Genomic DNA, 25664 nt, shown 5'->3' with positions numbered 1-25664 from the left:
ACCCGATTCCACGCTGTCCTCGGCGCCACCTGCCGGAAGTGCAGCGCCCAGCTCCTCCCGCCTCTGCGCCCCGCCCTCTCCAGGTGCTCCAGGTCCTGCTCTGAGCGCCTCCTGCGCCTCCACGCGCACCGGAAATCACATGATCTTCCAGCAACTATAAGACCCATCTGGGGATACTGAGGCCCCTGCGGACCGAACGGGCGAAAGAGGCCAGCCCAGGTCACAGGCGAATGCCATCCAAACTCGGATAGCCTCCTAGAAAGCTCCTAGGAGGAAGAAGGGAGGAGCCTGGTAGAGCAGATGTGTGTGGCAGGGGGGAAGAGTCAAAGAGGCCCCTCCCCGCAAGACCAGCAGCTCTGAAAGGGGAAGTACTGAGACTGAGACAAGAAAGTATCATAGACGAGGCCAATAGTCATCTCAGGAAGGGGCTCGTCCCCAGGTCCTGTCCTGTCACAATCCAGCCAGGGAGCAGGGTGGCCAGATGCAGCATCTTGACTGTTCTCTCTCACCTATCACTGGAGTGCCTCAACCCCTACCCCTGTGGGTCACCCCCATCCTCCCAAGTCCAGCAGACATTAGGACTAGTTGTCTGAAAATGTCTTTTTATTTAAACACAAAATTGAGACATAACATATACATTTGTACATGGAGGAAAAAAATACCAGAAAGGAGTTTACAAAAACCTTGGTCACTGCCATTATTCAGTGGCTCTGGGGCAGAATGGACTGGCAGCCTCATGGCTGCCACTGGATTGGCTAGCTTTTTGAGAAGTCCCCTCAGTCCACACACCCACCCCTATAGGTTCTAGAGGACAGGGTGCAGGTGTTAACCGTGGACTCCTAGTTGCTAATCACAGTGACACACTTCCTGGGGAATCCCCAGAACCAGTGAAAGGTGACCTAGACTCTTCTTGGGGTATTATGGAGGAACCCTGGAGGATTAGTCTGGAACCCTTGAAAAGGAGGCTCATCAGTCTAGCTGGCATGGTGCAGCTCTGACCTGATGTATCCTGTCCTCCTGAAGAGTCATACAAGCTAGATATTGCTGATGTGGAGTGCAAAGTGGGTAGAATCTGGCAGAGGCAGACTGCAGCTGTCCCCCAGGAAGAAAGGAAATCAAAACAAACAGGAACAAACAACCCACATCGGGACAGTAAGATCCCCGCCCTCCCCCCAGAAGACCGCTAAAGGCTGGGCAGGACAACTCGGGTCATCCTCTGTCCCTCCCCATCCCCATATCCCAACAAACCCCATTGCACATTCGGTAAGTCTAAAGAGGGAAGGACTCAGGGAGGGCCCCAGAGGGCACAATGTACTGTGCACACCAGGAGAGTGCAGGGGACCAAAAGGGCTATACACATCTGTTTGAGAGAAACATGAGGGAGGGAAGAGGCTGGAGAACCAGGCCAGAGAGTCTGGAAGCCAGGAGACCTGTCCACAGTGATCTGGGGAAAGAGCTGTCCACCAGCCCAGACTGTGGCTCATCTAAAGGGGAGCTCTTGGGAAGTTACCCCAGCCAGGGCAGGAAGGGAAGACAGGACTGTGGAAGCCACAGGCTGAGTCTATGGAGCCAGATTCAGGCCATGCTGCTTGGGGAGTGGAGGCCCAGGACCCTGACGGAAATACAACTCCAGCTGGGGTGGGCCCAGGTCAGCTGGTGATCCCAAGTGTGTACGTGGCGGATGATGGGGGTGGTGTGTGTGTGTGTGTGTGTGTGTGTGTGTACTTCAGTCCCACTGCTTCCAGAGAGAAAAGAATCCTACCAAACCACCACCTGAGAAGGAAAGGCAGCTTTGTTTTTTTTCTTTTCTCTTATGTAAAAAAAAGTCCCTGTCCCTCCCTCCCCTTCCCTTGGGTGAGAAGGGAGAGCTGGTCGCTGTGGAAGAAGGAAGAGCCATGGCAAGACCCTCCTGGGTCTGTGCTGGGCATAAGCACTGCTTAAGGCACCCATGGGATGTGCAGTTCAGAAGGCAGGTGAGAGAAAAGGCTGGGGCAGGAGGAAAGTCAGGAGGACTAATTCCCCTGGAAGGCTCCTCGGGCAGCAGACGAGGCAGCACTGCGGAAGGTCCTGTTGCTGAAGATGCCCTGGGAAAACTCCTCTTGGGCCTGCTGGAAGCTGGCCCCCGTCCGGCGATACAGTGAATGCACCTGGGGAAAGAGGTTGTGGTGACAGAGGCCCATCCTGTGGGCCCACTAGGAACCCAAGCTCACCTAACCCCTCACCCAGAACCTTGGAGAAAGCTGCTGGATCTTTGAGGACCCAGGAGGCCCAGCTGCTGAAGTGATGATGAACACCTCCATGGTGAAGGTAGAGAAATGCCTGCTTTCTTGGGTTTGCTGTTGGCACAGCACCCACCACTTACCCGCTTCAGGAGGAAGAGTGAGAGCACAGCGCAGAGGGTGAAGAAGCCAGCCGCCACCATCATGATGATTGACACAGCCAAGTCGTGCTTCAGTGTAGACAGGGCTGCAATCCAACCACTGCAAAGGAAGGAGGAGCCCAGAGAGGGCACATTGGGAGTGGGCCCCGGAGGCCCCCAAAAGAGGCTCTTCCTTAAGTGCCCACTGTGTGCTGACCACCACCCAGGCATCTCCCTGTGGCATAGAGCTCTGTGGTCCAGAAGACTTTGGCCTGAAAGAGGCCTGGCCTCTGTGAAGGCCGACAGGCCCCACAATGCCCATGGGGAATCCTTGAGGTCTGGAAGGATGTGGCTGCTGCCTTCACAGTCAGGAACAGCACTGGGCACCACATTTTACTGCTGTTTTGGGGGCTGGAGATACAGGAAAGGTTTGACGGCTTACTCCTGAGGGCCCACTCTCTGGAAAGGAGAACTACTGGCCAACCATTGCATTCACCCTGTCACCTCAGCTCTTCCCACTGGAGCCCAGGTACAGCCCCTCCAGTCAGCCATGTCTCCTTCCTCATACTTCATGAGTTAAAAACTTACTACAAAGCAATAGTTATCAAAACAGTGTGGTATTGGCATAAGAACAGACATATATGACATATATAGAAATCGATGGGATAGAATTAAGAGTCCAGAAACAAATCCATATATCCATTGTCAATTTGTTATCACAAAGGTACGAAGACCACTGAATGGGGAAAGAATGGTCTCTTCAACAGACGGTGCTGGGACAACTGAATATCCATAGGCAAAACAATTAAGTTGGACTCTTACTTTAACCACACATGAAAATTAACTCAAAGTGGATCAATGACCTAATAATAACTCAAACTATATAAACCTCTTAGAAAAAACACCTTATTACCTTGGATTTGATAATGGTTCTTAAATATGATACCCAAAGCATAAGCAACAAAAGATAAACTGGACTTCATCAAAATTAAAAACTTCTGTACATCAAAAGATACTATCAAGAATGAAAGAACAACACAGAATGGAAAAAAACTTGTAAATTACATATCTAATAAGAAACTTGTATCCAGAATATATAAAGAACTCAACAACAGAAGCCTAAATACTGAATTAGCAAAGGACTTCTATAGACATTTCTCCAAATAAGATACACAATGGCCAACAAACACATAAACGATGACCAATCAGAAAATGCCATTCAAAAACCACAATGAGATATCGTACCTGTAGGTTGGCTAAAATAGAAAAAAGAAAAAAAAAGCGGAAAGTAACAAGTGTTGGCAAGGATATGGACAAACTGGAACCCTCACATATTGATATTGGGAATGTAAAATGGCCACTAGGGGAAAAAGTTTGGCAATTCCTCAATATATTACACATAGCATTACCACGTGACCCAACAATTCCGCTCCTTGGATTAAAAACCCGAAAGAACTAAAAACAGGTACTAAAAAACATGTACACAAATGTTTGTAGCAGCATTATTCAAAACAGCAAAAAGGAAGAAACAACCCAAATCCCTATCAACAGATAAGTAAATGAACAAAATGCTAGACACAAAAAGCCACATGTTGTATGATTCCATTTATATGAAATGTCCAGAATGGATAGATCCAGAGAGACAGAAAGCAGTTTAATGGTTGCCAGGGGCTCAGGGGAGGAGGAGGTGAGTGACTACTTAATGGGAATGGAGTTTCCTTTTGGGGTGATATTGTCCTGGAAGTAGATAGTGGTAGTGATTGCACAACACTGTGAATATACTAAATGCCATTGAATTGTATACTTTAAAATGGTTTAAGTAGTAAGTAAAATAACAAATTTTATGTTATGTATATTTTACAGTCAAAAACAAAGGGTGGGGGGCAATTATATCCACCAACCTATGGCTGTCATGAAGCAAGATAAGAAAGGCATTGGGAGGCTGGAGGCTACAGAGCTCATGCAGGTAGGCCTAGGCAGAGTAGTGAGGGGTGGAGTCAGGACCAGAAATCAAGTCTTCTGACTCCCTGAGTCCCGGGCACAAACAGCAGTTATTAATCACAGCCTTTCTACCAGGATCTCACTTAGGGTATCAAGTAATGAAATTGGGTCACCAAACAAAGAGAAAAGAGTCCGATTAGGAACAAGAAGTAAGAGGGATGGGAGGGGAGCATGCACTTGCTCCAAGTTTGAGGTGAGTCAGCCCCGTCCCCACTGTTCTGAACTTGCCAGCTCCACTGGAGGGAGGGGACCAAAACAGTGTACCTCTTCCAGGCTCAGGCTTTTAGCCAAGTGCCAGCCTGACCTTTCTGTAATATTCCCCATGCACTGAGGCAGAAAGGAAAACATCAGCCATCAGCTTTTCTTTTTGAGACTAATTTTGAGTGGAGGACCGCAGCACCCAGGAAACTCAAACCAGCTGTATGCTCAAAAAAGCAGCCAGAGAAGCCCATCCAAGAGAGGCTAGGGTTCCATCGCCTGAGGTTATAGGGCCTCTAAAAAACAGGTCTGCAAAGACAAGGGCATCCACCAACACCTGCCTAAACCCAAGGGCTTGTCTGGGACCTGTGGAAGTAGCACCAGCCTCCAGGAGGACGTGGCAAGAGAAAAGGAAGAGGCCGAAATCCAGTGCAGGACACAGTCCAAGTAGCCTGAGGATTCAGACCAACACCCCAGAAAATGGCGAGCAAGGCAAGATAGTGAATAGCTACCGGCGAAGAACTGGAGAGGGGCCCGAAGGTAGATCCAAGCTGGCCCACTGCTCTCCCTGGCATTGTTGAAGAGGGGTCATCTGTGGGGGCTCTGTGGGCCCGGGAATTAGGGTGAGAGAGGCCTCACCTCACCGCCAAAGCATAGTTCCCTCTGCACTGTCCCAGGTCTTACCTGTCCCCCAGGTTAGGGATGCCAACCAACTGGATGACATAGATTCCTATTTGACAAAAAAATATGAAGAAGAACACGAAGAAGCTGAAAGAGTTGTCAGACCTGTGGAAAGAGGGGGAAATCAGAAGTCACAAGAGGGCTTGGGACTCATTCCTCAGTACATTCCTCACTTAGTCTGACATTTCTCCTTACTAGAAGCCAAGATGCAGGGTGGGAGAGTAGAGAGAGCTCCCGGGGACCAGCCACGCTGTCTACAAGGACACACACAGAGAGAGCCCTCCCCACCCCACCACCACTATAATCGAAAAGGGCTTGCCTTTTCACTGCCTTCCAATTTAAGGAGTCAATGCTCGACTCTTTCCTCAAAGAGCTAATAATAAATTTGCTTACCCAAAGGACAACATAAAGAGCTTAACAATCCATCTCCTACAGTACTTATTTGTATTTCATAACAGGGAAGAAAATCTAAGTCAAACGTATAAACCTCTAGTAATAAAACTGTATGCCTGGGTGGCAGAAAAGGTATTTGGGGAATAGAAAACGCTAAACACAACTGGTGTTTAGAGTACCTCCACCTCCATGTCCTTGAGAGCCAGAATACAGTGAGGGTTCAAGTCCTGCCTGCTGAGTGCATGGTGGGGTGCGGGTTCAGACACTACCCAGTCCCTTCTTCCTGGGGCCTGCTCGGCTCCTAGCCCTGAAAGCATCAGCTCTGAGGCCCAATTCCAAAACCCCTAGGCATCTATTAAGTGGATTCATTAATATCCACAGGATCTATTCTAAGTCAACTAGTCAAATAATGGTACTCAGCGCGATGCTCAAGAGTTACTTGGGAGGTCGGGGAGGGCCAAAGTGAGCCATTGAGAGCGTATATTAGAGTCCAACTATCAGAGAAGCATACCCTAGAGCCTCAGAAGGGAGCTAAGGAAAACCCCTCCCTCTTCCCAGTGACTGAAATCCTACTACACCAGGCAGACTGGGCACAGTGGGAGGGCAAGTAAAACTCCTGCTCCCCTCTCTAGGTCTCCTGTCCTGATCCAATGACAGGGCCCAGAGCATACCTCAGTTACAACTGAGGAGACTGGCTCTTGATCCCCACCTGCTCTGGCTGAGGGTGGGAATGGGAAATGAATTTCTCATCATTCTATTCTGCCAATTCATGGCCCTTGGCTGCTACTGGGGATACCTCCATAAACTCCCCACCTCACCCCTGCCCCACTCACCTGAAGGCCTTATAGATGGGTCGGTACCAACAAAGGAAGGCACAGGGGGTGAAGATAACAAACCATAGGATTGAGAGGCCAAAGTCCACTCCCTTGCTGCTGTCGATTAAGAACCAGGCCAGGCAGGCAAGCAAGTTTAGAAACAGAGTCACTGAATGCACTGAGGAAGGGGAGGGTAGAGAGACATGAGCTGGTGCCAAGGTGGCTGAAGGGTTCCCCAACATGGCAAACCACCCCTGGAGAGGAGATGAGGTCTGTGCTGTACCAGCAGCTGCAGCAAAAGTAGAAGACCTCCATCTGTACCTAGGCAGGGTTAGCTCTCATTCCTTCTTTTGTAGGACCTCAAAACCAGGGACCAAACCAAGCTCCTAAGAGGTGATGGGATGGCCCAGGTATCTGAGGGGTGGCGGCGGAGGGGTGCAGACGCAAAGACTGATCCTTGGGAAATGAAGTCTCTCTTGGCAACTCTTTTCCCTGGCCCTGGATGGCCCAGAGGGGAGCGACAGGGAATCTTTTGTCCTCACTCCTAGGAGCCCAGGGGTCTGTGGGGACGGGAGCTCTGCAAAGAGCTCTGCAGGAACTCAGAAGCCTCCAGCTACTCCCACCCACTTGATGCTTGGTCTGGACTAGCCTTAGAGGGGAGGTTCCCAGGACAAGGAACAGACTGTGGAGAGCCAATTATGTGAGCAGAAAGTCCCTCCCAGCCTGGCCAGCACTGCGGAAGGCTGGAGTCTGGCAAGAAGGAGCAGCCAGAGCACAGCTAGGACTCTGGAGACACACCCCATTTTGCCCTTGAGCTCAGAGGGGCAGGAGCTGGACTCACACATCCATAGATAGTAGAGCATCTTGCATATTCGCTGGTAGTCGGCAGGGATCTCTGTAGAGAAATCCTGATAGAAGCAGGGCTTGACGGGACACCACAAGGGTAGGGGCGGCCAGTTGTTCTCTCTCACTGTGTGGAAAGAGATGACGAGATGAGGCCCAGTTTAAGCACGCACCAGCCCTGTTTACGGGCCAGACCAGGCTCCTGAGGGGTGCCAGAGGCAGAGGTCAGGATCTTCACAGGTATGGAGATGGGAAAAGGATGATGGAGCACAAACACCTACAAGCTTGCTCCAAGATAATGGACCCCAAATGCACTGGGCAACACAGAGCTAAACAGCCTAAGTGATTATTTTTATGAAAAACAGTCCATAAGCAAGGAATCGTGAAACTGGTGCCCCAACTCTATCAAAAAAATTTAGAGCTGGGAAGGAGCGCAGAAATAATCTATATCCATTAGGATTGCACTGCAGGTCTCCTGACTTCCACGTTACTGCTCTCCCTAGGACGAGCACCATTCTAAGACAATCAAGAGCTCAGCAAAGGTCTGAAGCTGCCGCAGGAACAAACAGGCTCAGGGAACCCTCCTGCACCAGGCCTTGCAGCCCAGGGCCCTTACCATGTAAGTTGGCCACAGTGTTCTGCAGCTCCCGCTCCTTGCGTTCCAGTTCAGCTGCTTTCCTGTCCAGTTCTTCCTGCTGCCGTAGCAGGCTTGCCTGGGCTGCAGAGGCCACAGCCTGGGGCAAAAAGGGGAAATGGGAGTCAGCCAGACACGAGACAGAGGGACCGTGTCGGCCAGAACAGGAATTCAGAGGGGCCATGCCCTACGCAGGGAAAGCCAACTGGGAGTCCCAGAGGTAGTCCCAGCCCCACAGTGTCTTGGGTACCTGAGACCACTATAGAAAGGCCACAGAGTCCTGTCCCCTACTGCCCCTAAACCACCTCTGGCCCCTCTGCCATTACCAGGGCTCTTCTCTCCCCTTCACTGTGAAGCTTGAGATAGGAGAACCATCCCCCATATTGGAGTCTAGGCAAGTTCAGTTATAGTGACCTCTGGGGTGATAGCAAAGGGAAAAAGGCCTCGCAAGAGACTGCCCTACAGCCAGGAACCCAGAGACCAAAGCCTTGTTTCAAGAGCCTGGAGGAGGAGTGTGTAAAGGGAAACGGTGCAAACCTGCTAGCAGTGAGTGGGGAGGGGAGGCACTTGAGGGCAGACTGTGTACCTGGAGCCTGAGGGATCTATATTTAAGTACCTCCCCGTGCTCCACTCCCAGGAGCTGCCCCTTGAGATACACCTGAACTGTGACTGGTTACACCCCAGGATAGCCCCTTAAGGTTGGCCCTGCTCTGCCTGGCTTTCATAGTGTCAGAGTCCAAGCTTTATTCCCTCTCCAGGCAGAGCAGGGCCTCTGAGTGAGGCAGCTAGACGACTCTATGTGAGGCTGAGCCAAGTTGGGCCCAGAGTTCCAGCCCATGGCCTGCTCCTACAGGGTACTACAGTTGGGGCCCAGTTCTTCCTCAAGTCTGCAGTCCTTTTTAGGAAGCAAAGATCAAAGTGGTCATCTTACAGGGTGACGAGCCAGGCATACATGTCCATATATATGTGTGTGCGTGCTCTCTACCCAACTCCCCCCGCCCCCCGGCCCCCACCTCTCTTTCTCTTCAATAAGAGTTCTCCAAAGAGCTAAGGCTGCCTTTAGGAGGTAAGTTTCAGGTACTAGGGGTAGAAGCAAGACCAGAATTAACCATGCTGTAGGTCTTAGTCACTTCTCCTCAAGTCTGACTTCAGTTGAGCAGGACCCAGGTCCCTACAACCCACCACCTAGCTGAACAAGAAAGTCTCCTCTGCCTCTGAGCCTTGCCTTATTAGGATTTCAGGGCCATGGGTGGAACCCAGGATCCCAGGACCCCAGGCAGGGGCAGCACATTCAGACTAAGTCCAGCCAGACAAAGGGAGTAGTAGCCTGGGGCCCACTAGAGTCCAAAGCCCAGCCTGGGCAGGCTCCAGATGCCTTGCCCTCACTCTCGCTCATCTACACTTTGCCTACCTTTGGAAGCTTTTGCATGTAGCTGTCTCTGAGAATACTATCTCCTCCTAGTAGCATCTGCCTCTCTGAGAGCTCGCTCACTGCCAGGAATCTGGTAGGTAGAAACTTGCTGGCCTGTCTAAGCAGGAGCTGCAACATACAACTCCACTGTGGGTCACGCTCACCAGGGGCAGCGAGGAGCATGGGGCGGGGCAGTGGGGCTGGGGGTTGAAAGTCAGGCACCAAGCAGACAAGATTCACAGTATTTGGTGAAGGGACAAAGGAAAATAGGAAGGAAGCAAGAATAAATTAGGTTTAAAAAAAGATAGATTCTGGGCCCTGAGTAAGAGAAAAAACCAAAGGCCCCAGGAGGATCTGGAATGCCACGACAGGGGCAAAGTTCTGTTTGAAGACACCTAAGAGCCCAGCTTGGTGTGCAGGGCTTATTCTTTGGTGCTAGCAGCGGGGTAGCGGTGAGGGTATAGGTGAGCAGACCCTTCACGTGCAAGTGACCAACTCTAAAGAGATGATCAAGAAGGCCCTTGAAAAGGATCCAGGAATTAAGGCCCTATGCCCACTCCCCAATCTCAGGACACAGCTACTGGTCTGGGCGCTTCCCTTTCTGGAAAGGAGAGGCAAAAGGGATCTTTGTCAACAGTACCTGGGGGGCTGGCTGGGTTGGTTCCACTGAGGGCTGGAGAACTGCTGGCTGAGAAGGCCCAGGGAGCTGGGTGACAGGAACCGTTGTCGCTGCATTTGTCTACGTGGGACAGATCAAAGGAATGAGGTGAGTGGACTCCAATAGCTGGTCATGTGGAAGCAAACCCACAGCAGGATGAGTGATGGGCCCCTGCCTGTGACGGGTACTCCCTCTGTGCCTCCCTCTGCAGCTTCTCAGCCAACGAGCCTCAAGCTCTGGGAAATGTGATGCCTAACCCAGTACCTCTGGCCTTTTTGGATTCAGAGCTCCTGGTACTGCCCTACTCCCTTCAGGGAGGGTCCCAGATCATGGACACCAAGTGGAGGTCTGGTGACTTCCTCATCCTACTCCCACCACGCAAGTTCACGTTAAGACTGTCTCTTTGAGGACTGCCGCTTCTCAGAGCATTCTGTCTCTGTCAAGGGTCCTTGCCCCAGGGACCCCAGAACCACCCAGAGGACCTGGGGTCTCCGAAAGAGGACATGCTCACCAACCTCTGAGAAAGGGTTGAATTCAGCCAGGCCACCTTGTGGGGCATTGGTCAGCTGGGTAACAGAAGGATCCTGAGAAGGTTAAAAAGAACCATTAGATGCTGAGAAGAGAGAACCTTGGTGAGACAGAGAGCACCATCTCAGGGCCAGCAGGCAATCCCAGGGACACCTGGTTAAAGTGAGGCCGATGATGGCCCGCCCTGAAGAGCCTCTCCTGAAGGCTCTTGTGCCCCACCCCCGCCACACCAGAGCTTCAATCTCTTTTCCCTTTCTGGAAAAAGGGTATGGGGGGTTTGGTCCAGATGACTTCCCAGAAGAGATGCAAAGCAAGCTTTACACTCTGAGGCCTGGGACTTGCCACTACATGTTTTCTTGTTTATGTCCATTATAGATTCACAACAGTTCATAGTATTTACCTATAGGGAGTGGGGTTTTTTGGCAGGGGTGCAGGGTGGGGGTGGTCAATGGGATGGTATGGATAGAGACTTTTCACTTTATAACCTCGTGTACTGCTTTACATATTATTTTCCAGAAAGCCTTTATTCCTACTGTTTTTTAAAGGGCAGCTCAAGGTTCTGGAACAAAAACATGCTGCTGGCTGTCAGTGCTGATTTGATTAAATCAGGCAGACTTGCTAGGAATAGAGAGCTATGAAGGGCTTAGATAAAAAGCCGAGAAAATGTTTTTGGTTGGTTTTATCTGGATTCTTTTGGGAAAATGCAAAAATGTCCTCAGAACACAGCCTTTCCCTAAATTTTTAATCTTCCCTCTCCCATCTGATCTCTGCTGAGGCCAGCCCTTCTGGCCCAGGGTCTGCGCAGGGCTCTCTATCATCTTCTTTACCCTGCTGGCCTGAGGTCAGTCTGTCTTCATCCCGCCCCTCACCCAGCAAAGCTCCTATATACCCACCCTCCCCACACATACTAGGTATGGGGCTCAGGTCCAGCTCAACAGCAATGCCTGGGCTCTGGGAGAAACAGCTGTGAAGGGTAGGCAGATTGCCACTGGACTCTGCCAGGGCCCCTGTTACAGGCCTCAACTAGGCTCCCCTGTCTGCACACCTCACCACCCATCCATCACTACTCATCCAGATGCTCCTGTCCTTGCAGTCCAGCTTCACCTCCACCAGGAAGGCCCCATAGGCTGAATGCTTAAATACAATATTAATATTAGATAAACCCCCAGAAAACACCCTCAATTTTTCTATGTGGAAACAGACACTCACTATGGTCCAGTACTTGTCCTAGGTCTCAAGATAGGAGCTGGCTTCCTATTCTAAACATGTTCTCTAACTTCCTATTCTAAACACGTTCTCTAACATGTTCTCTGCGCGTGTTCTCTAACTTTTTCACACATACCAACTCTCATATTCCCACCTATGCCAGCAGTTCCTAGAGGGCAAGACTGTGTCTGACCAGCCCCAGGGCCTACCCCAGAGCTGGGCACATGGCCCCAACTCACTTCTTGTCTCTGGTTGGGCCTCACTCTCTGTACCTTCCACCCTATCTCTTCTGCAAAGAAGCAGTGTGGCTATATCCTTTTTGCAGGGCACTATCCCTGTCTGCTGGCTCCTGCAACTTGGACAAAGTGACAAGGTGAGGTTTGGAAGACCACAGGAAGATGGAGAAACTGGCCTTGAGGTTGTTTTTTGGCTAAACGACTAGCAGATTTCTCCCAGAATTAGTGGGCTGGCTTCCTGCAAGAAAAATTCAGTATCTGTTCCCCTTTCAGACTCAGCAGACACGAAGCCACAGTGGAGCGAGGAGGTGAAGTCACTGAAATCAAATCTATCATCCGAGGAACTGGTTACTCAAGTCTGACTCGCTACAGGATAGTTGACAGAGGGGCAGCTCTGGTAGCAGTTTCAGATGCTGGCATATACAACTGGCTGAGGGGAACATGTTTAACAGGCAACCTCCAGTCCCATGAAGAGATGTCATTTCCTTTACCAAGGTCAGCCAAAAGAGGATTCCAGGGGGCAGGGAGCTGATTATCCTGTCAACACTGATCCCTCCTCCTTTTTCTAAAATCTTAAAGACACTAGGCTAATCATAAAAAGCCCTATCTCCACTAGCAGGCTGCAAACTCTGCAGCCAGGTGCTTCTGTGTGTCTAGTTCATACTCTGGCTTCCTAGTGCTTGGTGAAGGGCTTCCGCAGAGCAGAAGCTCAGGTAATATCTAAGAAGAGATTTTGCATGCTATAGGCCTTCCTCTGCTTTCTCTAGGAGGCACTGCTAGGGCATAGAGAAAGGGGCACCTGCATCACAGCAGCAGCTTCAGAGTCCAGAAGCACCTTGCCTGGAAAGAGGAACCTGGAGCACTCTGGGAGACATAGATACTTCACATCTGAGACCTGAACTCTTTTTGAAAGATGTGGGTAGCTTTAAGAGAAGCTGAGGCCTGGGGAGAGAGAGAGAGAGGGAGGAGGAAGGACTGAGGAAGGGAGCTGATATTTACTGAGTGTCTACTGTGTGTCAGGATTACCACACCAGGAAGCTACTGTGAAATTCCAGTCACCCCAGAACTAGCCACTGTGTCAAGCCATGTGAAATGAAGGTTCTACCAGCCTTTATCAACCTGGTTCCTTGAGAGAATTAAGTCCCACTGCCCTAAGGCATCCACTGTCTACAAAGACTTGACTTCTCTCCTGTGCATCTAGAACTGTTCTGGTTATATTCCATCCTTGAGAGAATGGAGAAAACAGTCACTCCAATCAGTTTCTGTGTCTTATAGTTCAGCTGAGGCTCCCTGGCTGTGAAAAGCTCCAACCCTCCTCCTCACAATCACCCTGTGAGGGAGGAGTATTTTGTAGTTTGCAGCTGGAGAAGCCCCAGGCTGGGGAGGGGAAGCAGCTCATCCAAGATCTCAGGGTCTGGCTGAGATGGACTCTGAATCCACGCCTGTCTCCAAAGACATGAGTAATAAACCTGAGAGGGCACAGCCCAGGTCTTGTTCAATAGTGCACTTCTAAAGCCTGGTACAGTGCCTGACAAATGGAATGTGCTCCATCAGAATGTGGTTGAATAAATGAACTCCACTCTGGAAGGACACTCACAAGAGCACCATGAGTGACCAGGACAACTGCTCTGCTCATTTCTTTATTTCTGGGCCTCAGAAAAGTCCTTCCTGGGGAACACCCTTGGTAGGACACATGCAGAGAGTCTTGCAGCTAAGGACTACACTGACTGGCCTGAATGAAGACCCTCAGCTTTCACTCCCAGACACAAATAAAAAGTCAACAGTAGCAATCCTCTTTCCCACTCACCAAGCATCAACTGACTCATAAGTGGGTCAAGTAGTTATTTAAAAGGATGGTGAGAGCTAAGTTTCACCTACAAAGAAGTAATCTAACACCCCGCCTCGGCCCTGTACCAAAGGCCTCAGACAGGCTAGAGCCTTTTACTGAATTTATGACGAATAAAAAGCTACTAAACTCAGTTCTTCTCATTCAGTAAACAGTCACAAACAGTGTGAGGGACACACCAAGGTGAACAGGGCACAGCTCTTGCCCTTCTGGAGTCCACGCTCTGTTAACTGAGACATGCACACAGAACAAGAGCCCAGTGCAGGGTGAAAGCAGGAGGGGAGCAGAGGAGAGGTCCAGGCAGGGCTTCGAGGAAGGCAAAGTTCCAAGAGGAGGGGAGGAAGGCGAGCGAAGGCCCAGCAAGGCCTGCCACAGCTCTGTGGCAGGGAAACACTTCTGTGTCACTTGGGTGTGAGGGAACCAAGAGAAAAGACACAGAGTTAGGCTGGAGGTCTGCCAAGAGAAGCTTTAAAAAACTGTTTTCACTGGTTTGACAATCTTTTTCCATGCATCTCACAGGGCCTGGCTGTGCTCGAGCTCTCTGTGACTTTTCCTTGCTTTCCTTTCCTATATTCCACCCAAGCTCCCAGTGTGGGGTTTATTTCAGGTTCCGAATAAACACATTAAATATCTCATGGGTTAAAAAAAACTCAGCCATTCTTTCTGAGAGGCACAGAGTCACCCATACTTTGGAGCCTCTGTAAAGTCCTATTTGTTTTGGAGGCTGTGTGTCATAGAACAAGGACGGACAATTATCCCTGGACAGGTTGGCTAGGTCCCAAGTGCACAAAACCACAGTGTACCTTAGTACTCTCTGAGCCAGAACCTGAGAATCCACCCTAAGAAAATATGACAAAAACATGTAAAACTCTCTATCTGCAAAGATATTCATTGCACCAACATTTACAATAGGAGAAAAAGCAGGAAACTACTTAAATATCCAAGGACAGTGAGCACAAGTATGTTTTGGTGGCCTAAACAGCCATTAAAATTAAAAATCACAGCTATGAACACCGGGCAGCATTATAGAAAAGGTTTTGATATATGCATATATTTTGTCAAAAGTACTCATATGAAAAGAGACTGGCAGGAAAACACACCAAAATAACAATGGTTACAAAAGACTGGTAGAAATATAGATGATTTGTTTTCCAAATTTTCCATGTGATTATGTTTTTTCTTTTTTTTTTTTTTTTTAAGGCACGGCAACCCTTGGCTGACCTCACAGATTGCAAGGACCTTGTCAGTTTACAATCCTGTACTTTATTTTATTTTTTACACCTACAGCACCCGGTCTTCCTAAGGGTCTCTCATCCAAGTACTAACCAAGCCTGACCCTGCTTAGCTTCCAAGATCAGACAGGATCGGGCTTGTTCAGTCAGGGTAGCATGGCCGTAGACCATGTTTTTACTTTTAAAACACCACACATATTTTTCAAAAGAGCCTGCGTATCTACCAAATGAGCAAGGTGCACTCTCAGGCCTCCCTCCCTGCCATAGCACTGATGTACAGAACCAACCAGAAAGTGAGTCTGAACTACCTGGCCTGGCGCCAGCATTCCTTTCAGCACAGTCCATCCTCAGTCAAATTGAGTCACTTACCACCTCCTTCCACCTTTTTTTGTTGACTCCCTATACAAACCATTCTACAATAAGCATAGGGCGAGGCCACCAAGGTAAAGCACTGGTTCCTCCCCTCAAGAAGCACAAAACAGAAGTCAGGGCGAGAAGAGATAGCACATGGTCAGTGTTGTAACAAGGTGAAGGAGGATGCAAGGGGATCACAGAGGGAGGGAGGGACTAGCCTATCTGAGAGAGTTAGGGAAGGCTTTACTGAGGTGGCATCTGACGTGGATCTTAAGAGATAAAAGAAATTTAGCAAGCACTAAAGAGGGAGGCAAAAACAGCAATTGCAAAGATACAGCATCTTTAAAAACAGCTTGCCTGTGTTCAGGGAATGAGAGAAGGTTCTGGGGGCTATAGAGTGGAGTGTGTTGCCAGCAGCATCAGGGAACCAGCCTGAAGGAGGGATCAGGCCAGACTGCAGGAGTTTGGACTTTACCCTATGGGCAATGGAGGACAACTAGAGACTATGAGCAGGGAATGCCATGATCATCTTCACCAGCAGTGAGGAGAGTACAATGCATGGGGAAGAAGGATGCCAGGAAGACTAGATGGGACACAACGGTCCACTTGTGTAACAGTGAGGACTGAACTAAAGTATGACAGCTAGGGATGGAGAAGAGGGGATGAAAATCCAGAGATCCTTCTCAGGTAGATGCCACAGACTTGGCCATTCTCTGAGTTGGTCAGATTATGGCATTACTGCAGGGCAAGAAGAAGTGAGGGTAGTGAAGGAAAAGGAAGGAGTTGAGTGACAGATGGCTAACTTGGGTGACTGGGGAACAGGGCCACCATTGTGCAAGATAAGTACTCATGGGAGAAAAAGAACAGGTTTTTCAGGAGTGGGTGTGTGGGAGCAGGAAGAGGATCTGAGAAGATATTGGGTCAGACTAGAGATACCTATGGAATATATCTAGTTGGAAAGGCTGGAAATGTCCAGGTGAGACCTGAATCCTGGTTTGAAGCTCAGGAGAAAGGTAAGGGCTAGAGATTGTTATTATGGGATTGTTATTACGTGGATGCTATTCTGAAGCCATGAAAGTGGAAGAAATTACTCAGTGAGAACAAAGTCAAGAACAGAACTCCAGAACAGCCCTAAATATATAAGACAGAAAGTGAAAACAGGTAGAAGGAGGTGAGAGTTACCAGTGTTAAAGAGGCCAAGGATGGAATTTCAAGAGAGAATGGTCAAACATACGTGTTTGTCTCACAAGCAGTAGACTACTCCAAGCCCATGGCTCTGGAAGAGGCCACAGGATCTAAGTAAGAGCGATGAGGTGCCTGGAGCTGTGGGGGTGACAGCATGCAGAGCAACCTTTGGTTCTCGGAGCTCCTTCACCTGAAACACCCTCTCTTCCCATCTGCCAGACTTTCTGCTCTCAGCCCAAGCCTTTTCTACCACAGAACTCTGCCCTTCTTCCTCAGATCCCACATAGCTCCTTTTGGCAAGTTTTTATTGCCCTTATCGTACCCACGGTGTGCTGTCATGATCAGTGAGCATTTCTTAGCTCTCTTGCCAGGTCAGAAGCTCTGGCAGGCCATATGCCCATTTACCTTGGTCTTCTGCACCGGCCCCCAGAGCAGTGGAGGCTCAGTGATGTGCAGAAATATGTCAGCATTTCAAAGGAGCACTGCTGGATGGATCACACTTTGCTAATGTGCACAGCACTCTACTCTGAACGAGTGGCAAGTACCCTTGTTTGTCCTGGGTAAATATTACCATTTCTCTACACAAAGGATTATTTTACACTAAGTGGCTCCAAAGAAAACTTAACAGACATGTAGAGTCAAAGTTCAGCTCTGTCTCTAGCCAAGAGCTTTCTAACACCCAGACTGGCTCCAGGTGCCAACCATATAGGCAGGGAGACACCCGCATCTGGGCAGCTGTCTAGAGTCAGTTACACTACATGAACCTTGCCATTTGTAAATTTTTTGAGACGATGCTCCTGTTCCTAAGGAAAGTTCTACCAGGTCTATCTGGTGGTTTTGAGAATTCTCCAAATTACAGTCAGGGAGAAGACCACTCTCTCTGGGAAGTGGCAAAGCCCCTAGTGTAATGCAGGGAACCTCATATATCCTTGTTCATACTCGAATCACACTTCTGCCACTGCTTTCTCCTCCCGCAGGAGAGAAATGTTTTAAATCCTTAGGAAGCAGCTACACCACTGAGATTATCCTTTAACTGCAAGGAGGCAACGTGTGAAAGTGATATTGTGTAATTTGGCAACTCACAGAGATGGAAGTCGGAAAGACTGTTCAGCACCACCAGCTGGTCCACTCCCCTTACTGAGATCAATGTGGGTGCCAGCCGTAACCTGACAGAAATGCTGAGGAGGAAAGCAGCCCTGGCATTTGCCCAGATGACCTGCTTGTTAGTGCACTGCTGAAAAATCAAATGCCTACCTTTAGCCCTCTACCTCATTACCCAAGAAGACTGAGAAACGTTTGGAAGCAGACAAGCTGGAATCTGTCCAAAGCAGGACCAGAATACCCAGAGGGTACAAAGCAGATGCACCCTCATTAACAGAGGGATTAGGGAGTGCCAGTGGAGGCTGTGAAATTGGCAATACTTGGCTTGCAGTTTCCTGCTTCCTCCTAGAGTTTGGTAAAACTGCTTCACTCTTGTGACAACTTCCCTTTCAAAGCTCTTACTTCACAGGGTTTTCTAATAATCCCAATTATAACTATATACTACATGCAAGGAAGAGGTAATAAAAGCCCAGGCCCACAGTGTGGGGTGGGGGTGGGAGTAGGGGGTCAATCGAGAACATGGGTAAAGAAGTCAACTTAAAGGCACATCAGGAGTTTCATGGGTATTACAAAAGTTCACAGAAAAAGGATTCCACGGTTGAATAACTTTGAGAAATGCCATGTCAACTAAAGTTGAGTAAATGTCTTTACTGTAGGATTTCTCAGAGCCATTAACAAACTAACAAGCCTTGTCAATCTTCAAGTAAAATGGAATAAGTAGTGATTCCTCAACTTATTTGACCACAGAACACAGAGCACCTTTCAGGACTGGTAATGCTCAGAACATATGCTGCTTTGAAATACTTAAAAAGCCCAATACAATCTGTATTATTCCAGCCCCACACACAGGGGCAAGGTAGGGGGATAGCTTAGCTAATACTAATTTATTACTTTCACCACTACCAGTACTCTCATTTCAAGAATGGTGACAGTAGTGATGATGTTACATTCTTTCTTTAGTTGGCCTAAATAACCTCAAAGCAGTTTAAGACCAATATCTGAGCTTCAAAAACCTTTAAAACAGCACTATCCTGGGAATGACACCCAAGTCTGGACCCCTTACTGCTGCAAATTAGATGGTGACTCTGGCATGTCTCATCCTCACTGGGTTCTTGGTTTCCTCATATCTAAACTGAAGGGGTTAGGACAGATTTCTGAGGATGTGCTCAGCTCTAATAGTCTACCATGGACTCTTAACACTAAGTAAATTTTCACAACCCATCATCGAGTGATAGAAAAAAGGACTTTGCTCTGAAGGCTGACTAAGTGTGATAGTTTCTGAGCCTATCGCCTCTCTCCTGAGCTCTGTGCCAACTCCCTGGGTAAATGAAGCCGGGCTCACACCCAGTCACCCTCCCAATGTTCCAGCCCTGGCAGTTAGGGAAGCAGGACAGTACCTTCACAAGGAGAGGGAGGGCTGCTCTCCGGGAGAAGGAGCCTGGGGGCCTCACTTCCAAAGCTCCTCCCCACACAACTGTGTGCCAAGAGGAAAAACCCAGCCCAGCATAAGAAGGAGAACAGCAGCCAGCCAGTTCTCTTCTTCCCAGACAGCATTCCCTACCAGATGTTGCTCTTCAAAGGACCACAGCTGCTTCCTGTCTTGCCATATCCTGACACTGCCTGATGGACAGACTGTCTTGCTTGAATGCAGAAGTTACTTCTACCACAGTTTGCCCAATCATTTCTGGGGCTGAAGATGTGGTTTAAGACTTTCAAGCTATTTACAGGGCAGAACTCAGGCCAACTATCTTGCCCACTGCTAGCACTGGGGACAAGCTCTCTGACTGCCTTTGTCAGATAGTAGCAGACATTTTATTTCTGATTCTGTCAGGGGGAAAAAAAGGCAAATGATTACGCAGCACACAACCAAAAGAGATCCTTATTAAAACTCAAATTCCAGTATAACACAGCAGTTTTATAATTAGAGCAAAACAGTTACCAAAAGGCACAGGCAGAAAAAAATGTAAACGTTCTTTCTTTACTCAACTAATAGAGATGACTGCATTACATAAGAGACACGGTCTTTGCACAGGTTCTGTCAAGAAGCATTAAGCTACAAGAGGGATGTTTGGAATTCTCTGATGTTACAAAGGACGACCTACCAAAATTTGCCTTGAGGGCTCCCATTAGCTAAGTCACCTTGACACCAAAAAATAAACAAAAATTTCACTTTCCTGATAGCATATAATAATTCTGTTCTAGTCTCCTTTGTCTTAGCTTTGACCCTTGAAGATATTCAAGGTGAAAAAGCTCATGCTGTGAGCTGCGGAAGGACTCCTCCAAGGACTTCCTCTCCATCTGCAGGAAACTTTGAAGCTGCCAAAGACCAAAGTACAAGCAGGATAAGTTAATATGCCTGGTGACATCCTGACAAAGCAGAAACCTCTTGGCTCATAAATCACAATCGGCACAAGCAAGCTTTCCTAGAACTGGTTTTGAGCAGACATGAAACAAGAGGCACAGGAGCTTTGACATTAACAGGAGTCCCAGCCCTTCATCATGGAAAAAGAATACCCTTGTGCTCTTAGCTCAAAGGCAGAAAGATCTTGCCTTTAAGTAGGAAGACTTTCTTCCTCGATCTCATTTGTTCAAAAAGTCAGGCCAGCTCATAGGTCAGTGGTCTCAAAACCCTGCCACCACACACAGGTCCATCAGATCAACATTCCTCGTGCTTCAAGACCCTTAGAGCCTCCTCACTTCTCCTCCCTCCCTAACGTGGGCCAAAAACAGTCCAAAATAGGCCCATGGCCAAAGTGTGGAATTCTTATCAAGACCATATTTCAGGTTGAGTTACCTTCTCACTCTCTCTCAGCCTTTCTTTCTTGGAAAATTTCAGGGGCTCTCCTATACCTTATACGCTAGTTTGGCTGTTGGCGGGGCGGAGCTGGGTTATTTTAGGATTTTCCACATTTCTCCATCCCACCAGAGACTTCCACCAAATTATGCTGCTGTCCCCCTCTCCTAACGTGACACAAGCCAAGACTCCGGGATGTGGTAGCCACACTTCCCCATCAAGTAAAGTCACTTTTCTCCCTGACGCTGAGGGGGTGTCTCCAGTCGGCTTCAGTCTCCTTCCCCAGCAAAGTCCGTCACAGGGACTACCATTGGGGAACTAAAGGGCCCCACCTCTTCCCATACTACAGCGCCCCGCCCCCTTCGCAGTGCCACCTGCTGCTAGTCCCGCCCCCCAAACGCTACGATAGGCCAGCCCTCAGAGTCCGCTCTCCCATTGGGCAGTCAACCCGTCCCTCCTACGCCACGTCTCCCGGCTCTGGCGAAAGAGGCCCGGGTGGTGGCTTTTGGCACTAGAGAGAGCTGTGAGTTAGGGTCTCTACCTGGAAGGGGTTCACGTCCACTGGGTCCGCGAAGGGGTTGGTGTCGAAGGCCGACATGGCAGTCGGGGGTCAACGGATGAGCTCCGCGATCGCTTCTGCCTCCGGGCACCCAGACCCAGCGGCGCTCTTCGGGTAGACCCTCCGCTTCCGGGAGCTAGGCAGCCGTTCTGGCGCAGGCGCAGCGCCCTCCCCAAGGGGCAGGGTCCGGTACGTCACAGAGGTCCGCTCCGCCCTCCTGCCCAGCCCACTACGAAGCCGCGGGGGTGCTCTCCCCTTCCTTACCTGTGTGTGTGCTTCGTGGGTCCCGGCGGCGCCGAGGGACGGAGAAGCCAGCGTCCAAAAAAACTCCCCGAAGCAAACTTCCCAAGTAAACTCCCCAAAGTGGAGCCGGAAATGTAACCCCTTCACTTCCCTGGAAGGCAAGTTTGGGAAGCTCGCAGTGGTGCAGGCCAGGGATAGGAGTGTGAGCCTCCTTGTACGCGGGAGGGTTCTGGTGGTAAGGGACGAACAGAGAGGTTCTTTTCTGAAGAACTGACCATGCATCTGTCCCCTACACTAGCTGAGACCTGTTACTTTTTTTAGGCCTTGCTCCCTGATGCCCATACAGGTTTAGGGCCAAAACTAGGATTTGAACCTGAGCATCAAGTATTTGTTAAGTGAATAGAGCCATGGGGGAGATGGCTGCACTCCCCGCGAACTTTATTTATTCACATCTCTCTGGCTTTGTTCGTCTCTGCTGCCAGTGGATCTAGCTTCTGAAATTCTTTACCTTGTATTAGTACAGGGCTGCTTAATTGGTTCATGTTGTAACCAGAGATCTATTTAAAGGGGACAAAATTGTTATGGAACCTTCTGTTTAAAATCCTTCAATTATTTTCATTAAGGCCCAAATTCTTAGTTTGGCCTCTAGGTCCTGCAGTATCTGCCCCACCTATCTATCCTTCCCAACCCTTTATTGTGTCCACCTCCACGCTTTCCAGCTCTTGCTTTTCAGTTCTTCAAACTTCCCCTGTTGCTTCCTGCCTCAGGACCTTTGCACCAGGTACTCCTTCTTCCTGGTATGCTCCTAGTCCGTGGTGTCATCATTGCCTAATTAACTCTTACTTACCCTTCAAATTTAAGCTCAAATGCCCCTTCCTCAGGAGTGGCCTCTCTTCACTCTGTAGGTTAGATCAGCCCTCTACCCCACAACATAAACTCATTATTGCCCTGTGCTTTTTCTTTATAATACCTATTGCAGATTGTATGTATACACTTGTATAGGTGGTTATTCATTTATGTCTGCCTCTCTCACTAGACTCTAAGCTCCACAAGTGCAGGAGTAGGGTCTGTTTTGCTCAAATGTTGTATTTCTGGCTCTAACATAGTACCAAACACATGATAAGCATTCAGTAAATATTCACTATTTCCCTCATCTACTTCTCTTACCTTCCTCTCCTCTGTCTAAACCCAACTATCCTTTAGGGTCCAGCTCAATTTTTCTCCAGGAAATGTCCCCAAGTGGGAGAATTGGAAGGGATCCATGTAATTTCCACTTAGAAACTACCTACCCTTAACTCCCATAGCCACCCCTCCAAGGGCAGTGTAAGGAAGACTTGTGTTTTTCCTTACTATTCACAGACACTTCTGTGACCAGACATTTGTAGTTCCCCCCCACCCCACCCAATTCTCTGACACCAGCTGAATGTCATTCAATTCAGTTCTGACATTACCTGGAGTTAGCATCAGACCCCACAGGTTAAAGACTCAGTCCCACAAGATTGCCCCACTTCAGATGCAAATCAAAAGTCCCACTTTGTCACGTATACTTCTGTAAATCAGAGTTCCCACAACCCCCTCCTCATGTTCAATAATTTGCTAGAACGGCTTCCAGAACTCAGGGAAATACATTTACTGTTTTTAAAAATATATAATAAAGGATATGTATAAACAGCTAGTTGAAGGGATACATAGGGCAAAATCTGGGTTCTGAGTGCAGGAGCTTCTGTCCCCGTGGAGTTGTGGTGCACCACCCTTCCAGCACATGGGTGTGTTCACCAACCTGGAAGCTTTTCCAAAAAACAGAGTTCATCATATAGGCATTATCGATTGTTAACTCACTCTCTCCCCTCTCCCCTCTCCTCTCACCCCTGCCCAAAGGATGGAAGGCTGGGCTGCAAGTTCCAAGCTTGTAACCGAGGCTTGGTCTTTCTGGTGACCAGCCCCATCCTGAAGCTATTCAGGAGCCCACAAAGAGTTACCACATTAGGACAAAAAGTACTGCAATCACACAGGAAATTCCAAGGGATTTAGGAGCTCTGTATCAGAAACAAGGGTCAAAGACCAAATATTAGAACAAAAGGTACCCCTTAGCACCTTTATTGCTTAGGAAATTACAAAGGTTTTAAGAATTCTGGTCAGGAGCTGGTTATCATAATATCACAATATCATAGACAGCTTTGCTGTCTGCAGCCTGAGAGAACAGTTCACACAACACTAGTCTTGTCTGCACAGGCTAGTATAATGCTAGTATAATGCTAGTATAGTGAAGAAAGAATGGAACTTGATATCATCGATGTGGAGCTTGCCCACCCATCTGTCTCTGAAGACCCCTGAGATCTGTCTACTTCCCTGTGAAAGAGACATAATGCATCTATTCACTCATTCACTTATTCAGCAAGGGAGAAGGTATAGCAGATTGGAACTCTATGCTCTTGGACCAGTTACTTCATCTCTCCGAGACCCATTTTTCTCATCTCTAAAATGGGTTCATGACAGTACCTATCCCATAGGGTTGTCTTGGAAACAAAATGAAAATTCTTGAAAGGGGCTTAGCACAGGATTTAGTACATAACAAACAATAAATGTTAGCTGATATTATAGCTTGAGCCCTCAGCTGGGCACTGGCAGAAACATGACACTGAATTAAACATATAGGCTAGTAGAGAAGAGAAGAAAGCAGATCATCACTGGATAATGAAGTGTGATCAGTTCTACTAGAGACAGACAAGCAAGAGGTAAAGGTGAAAGGTTCTAGGTTCTCTAAACACCCTAGTTTTCCCTTACATATTTTTCTGTGTATAGGGAGGGTAACATGGGGGTGGGGGCTATTCTCCAATAACGTAAGTTCTTCCTTTCCTGTGCAGAGATACTATGAGGAAGTGACTATCTGGCTTCAGTGTGGTAGTAGTGGAAGGTGCTCCAAGAATCCCCTGTACCTAAACTAATCTCTCATTCTTCTCCCAGAAGGTTCATATAGCTGGGGGAGTGGGGATGAGGGGAAGGAGAGGTATTCAAACATAAGAAGTATGTGAGATGTGCTGTTTGTGTGATTCTTGTGTTTTCCATTTTATTATTACTTAGTGTATGGTGAAGCTTCCTTTGAAACGAAGGCTGATTTATCCGGGCCAGGGGACCCCAGGGGAGGTTGATGTTTACAGCTGGACAGAATATTCAGAGAAAACAATACCCCCTCTTTACCTGGGCATGTGGCAGAGACTGTGGAAATCAGTAAGGGGAGAGGCAAAGGGGAGGCTGTAGCTCCTCACTCCAGGTTCTCTGGAGCTTTGGCTGTCGTGTTCCTGGGCCCCTCCAGCTGGCTGCCATCCTACTGTGCTGTTGATTGAGGAGGTTTAAATGTCAGAGCCTTTCTCCATAGGATATGGCAAGATTACTCCACAGCCAAGGCCCAGCTCAGCCTTTACCATGCAGGGCTCCTGGTGACTCTCCTGATTTCTGTGTCTGTGACTTGTAGGCAGCTCAGCCTGGAGGAGGGGTTAGGGTTCTGAGTCCTGCAGTACTTAGGGCAGGGAGTATGAGAGAAGCACTCGGTATTGACTGCCTTCCTGCATCCCACATCATCCCATCTGACCCTCCAACAAGCCTGTCAGGATGGCATTATTACCCTATTTTACAGAGGAAGAGAACGAAGTTCAGGTTAAGGGCCTTGCATGTGACATTTGCCATCATGAAGCATCAAAGATAACAATTCTTTGCTCAAATACACTAATGACTGCGATACTCAAAGTAAAACCTGAAGTCCTCACAATAGCCTCCAAAATTCTGCCCAGTGCCTTTCCTCTCTGACCACCTCTGTCCTGCTCACTCAGCTCCAGCCACAGTGGCCTCTTTGCTATTTACTCTAGAATATGACAGGCACATTCCCATGTTCCCACCTTAGGGTCTTCACTCTAGCTGTTTGTTCTGCCCAGAACATTCTCTCCTCCTCACTTCCAAGTCTGTGCTTAAATCTCACCTTCTCAATAAGGCTTACGTAGACAACATTTTAAATCCTGCAAACTACCTCCCACTGCCACCCACGCCCTTAGTTTCTGTAGTACTTATTTTTCAACATACTATAAGATTTACTTATTTATTATACTTGTTTACCTGTCTTCCCTTCACCAGAATGTAAGCTCTACAAAGGCAAGGGGATTGGTATCCTGTTTTTCGATGTATCTCCAGCCTTTAGAACAGTCGTGGCATTTAGCAGGTTCTCAATAAATATGTTTCCGGTGAATGAACTAATGAACACTAGACTTAAAATTGCGTGCTAGAACCTTCTGAGCTGGTGGGGGATCCTCCGGGTTGTTGGAGGGTGGGAGAGATTCAGAGAGCGGGGGTAGCTGCACGAGACTCACAGGCTTCGGAGGAGGCGCTTGAGAAACTA

At 48.6% G+C, this 25664-nt stretch overlaps 1 protein-coding gene and 1 pseudogene across 1 annotated transcript; both read right to left on the bottom strand.

Moving 5' to 3' along the window:
- Window positions 1–582: 582 nt before the first annotated feature.
- On the bottom strand, window positions 583–21205 carry SCAMP2 (secretory carrier membrane protein 2). The gene is made up of 9 exons (XM_006922618.3): window positions 21017–21205; window positions 10509–10577; window positions 9976–10074; window positions 7907–8024; window positions 7289–7417; window positions 6466–6625; window positions 5243–5344; window positions 2363–2480; window positions 583–2147 (listed from the first exon to the last, which is right to left on the bottom strand). Exons 1-9 carry the CDS (start codon window positions 21071–21073, stop codon window positions 2013–2015), a joined length of 987 nt encoding a protein of 328 aa, XP_006922680.1. The 5' UTR covers window positions 21074–21205; the 3' UTR covers window positions 583–2012.
- LOC112471706 lies at window positions 15088–15209 on the bottom strand (annotated as a pseudogene).
- Window positions 21206–25664: the final 4459 nt, after the last annotated feature.

The sequence above is a fragment of the Pteropus alecto genome, unplaced genomic scaffold, assembly GCF_000325575.1.
Source record: "Pteropus alecto unplaced genomic scaffold, ASM32557v1 scaffold38, whole genome shotgun sequence".
NCBI lineage: Eukaryota > Metazoa > Chordata > Mammalia > Chiroptera > Pteropodidae > Pteropus > Pteropus alecto.
Note: the sequence above shows the minus strand (reverse complement) of the source record. Positions and strands in the feature narration are given on the sequence as shown.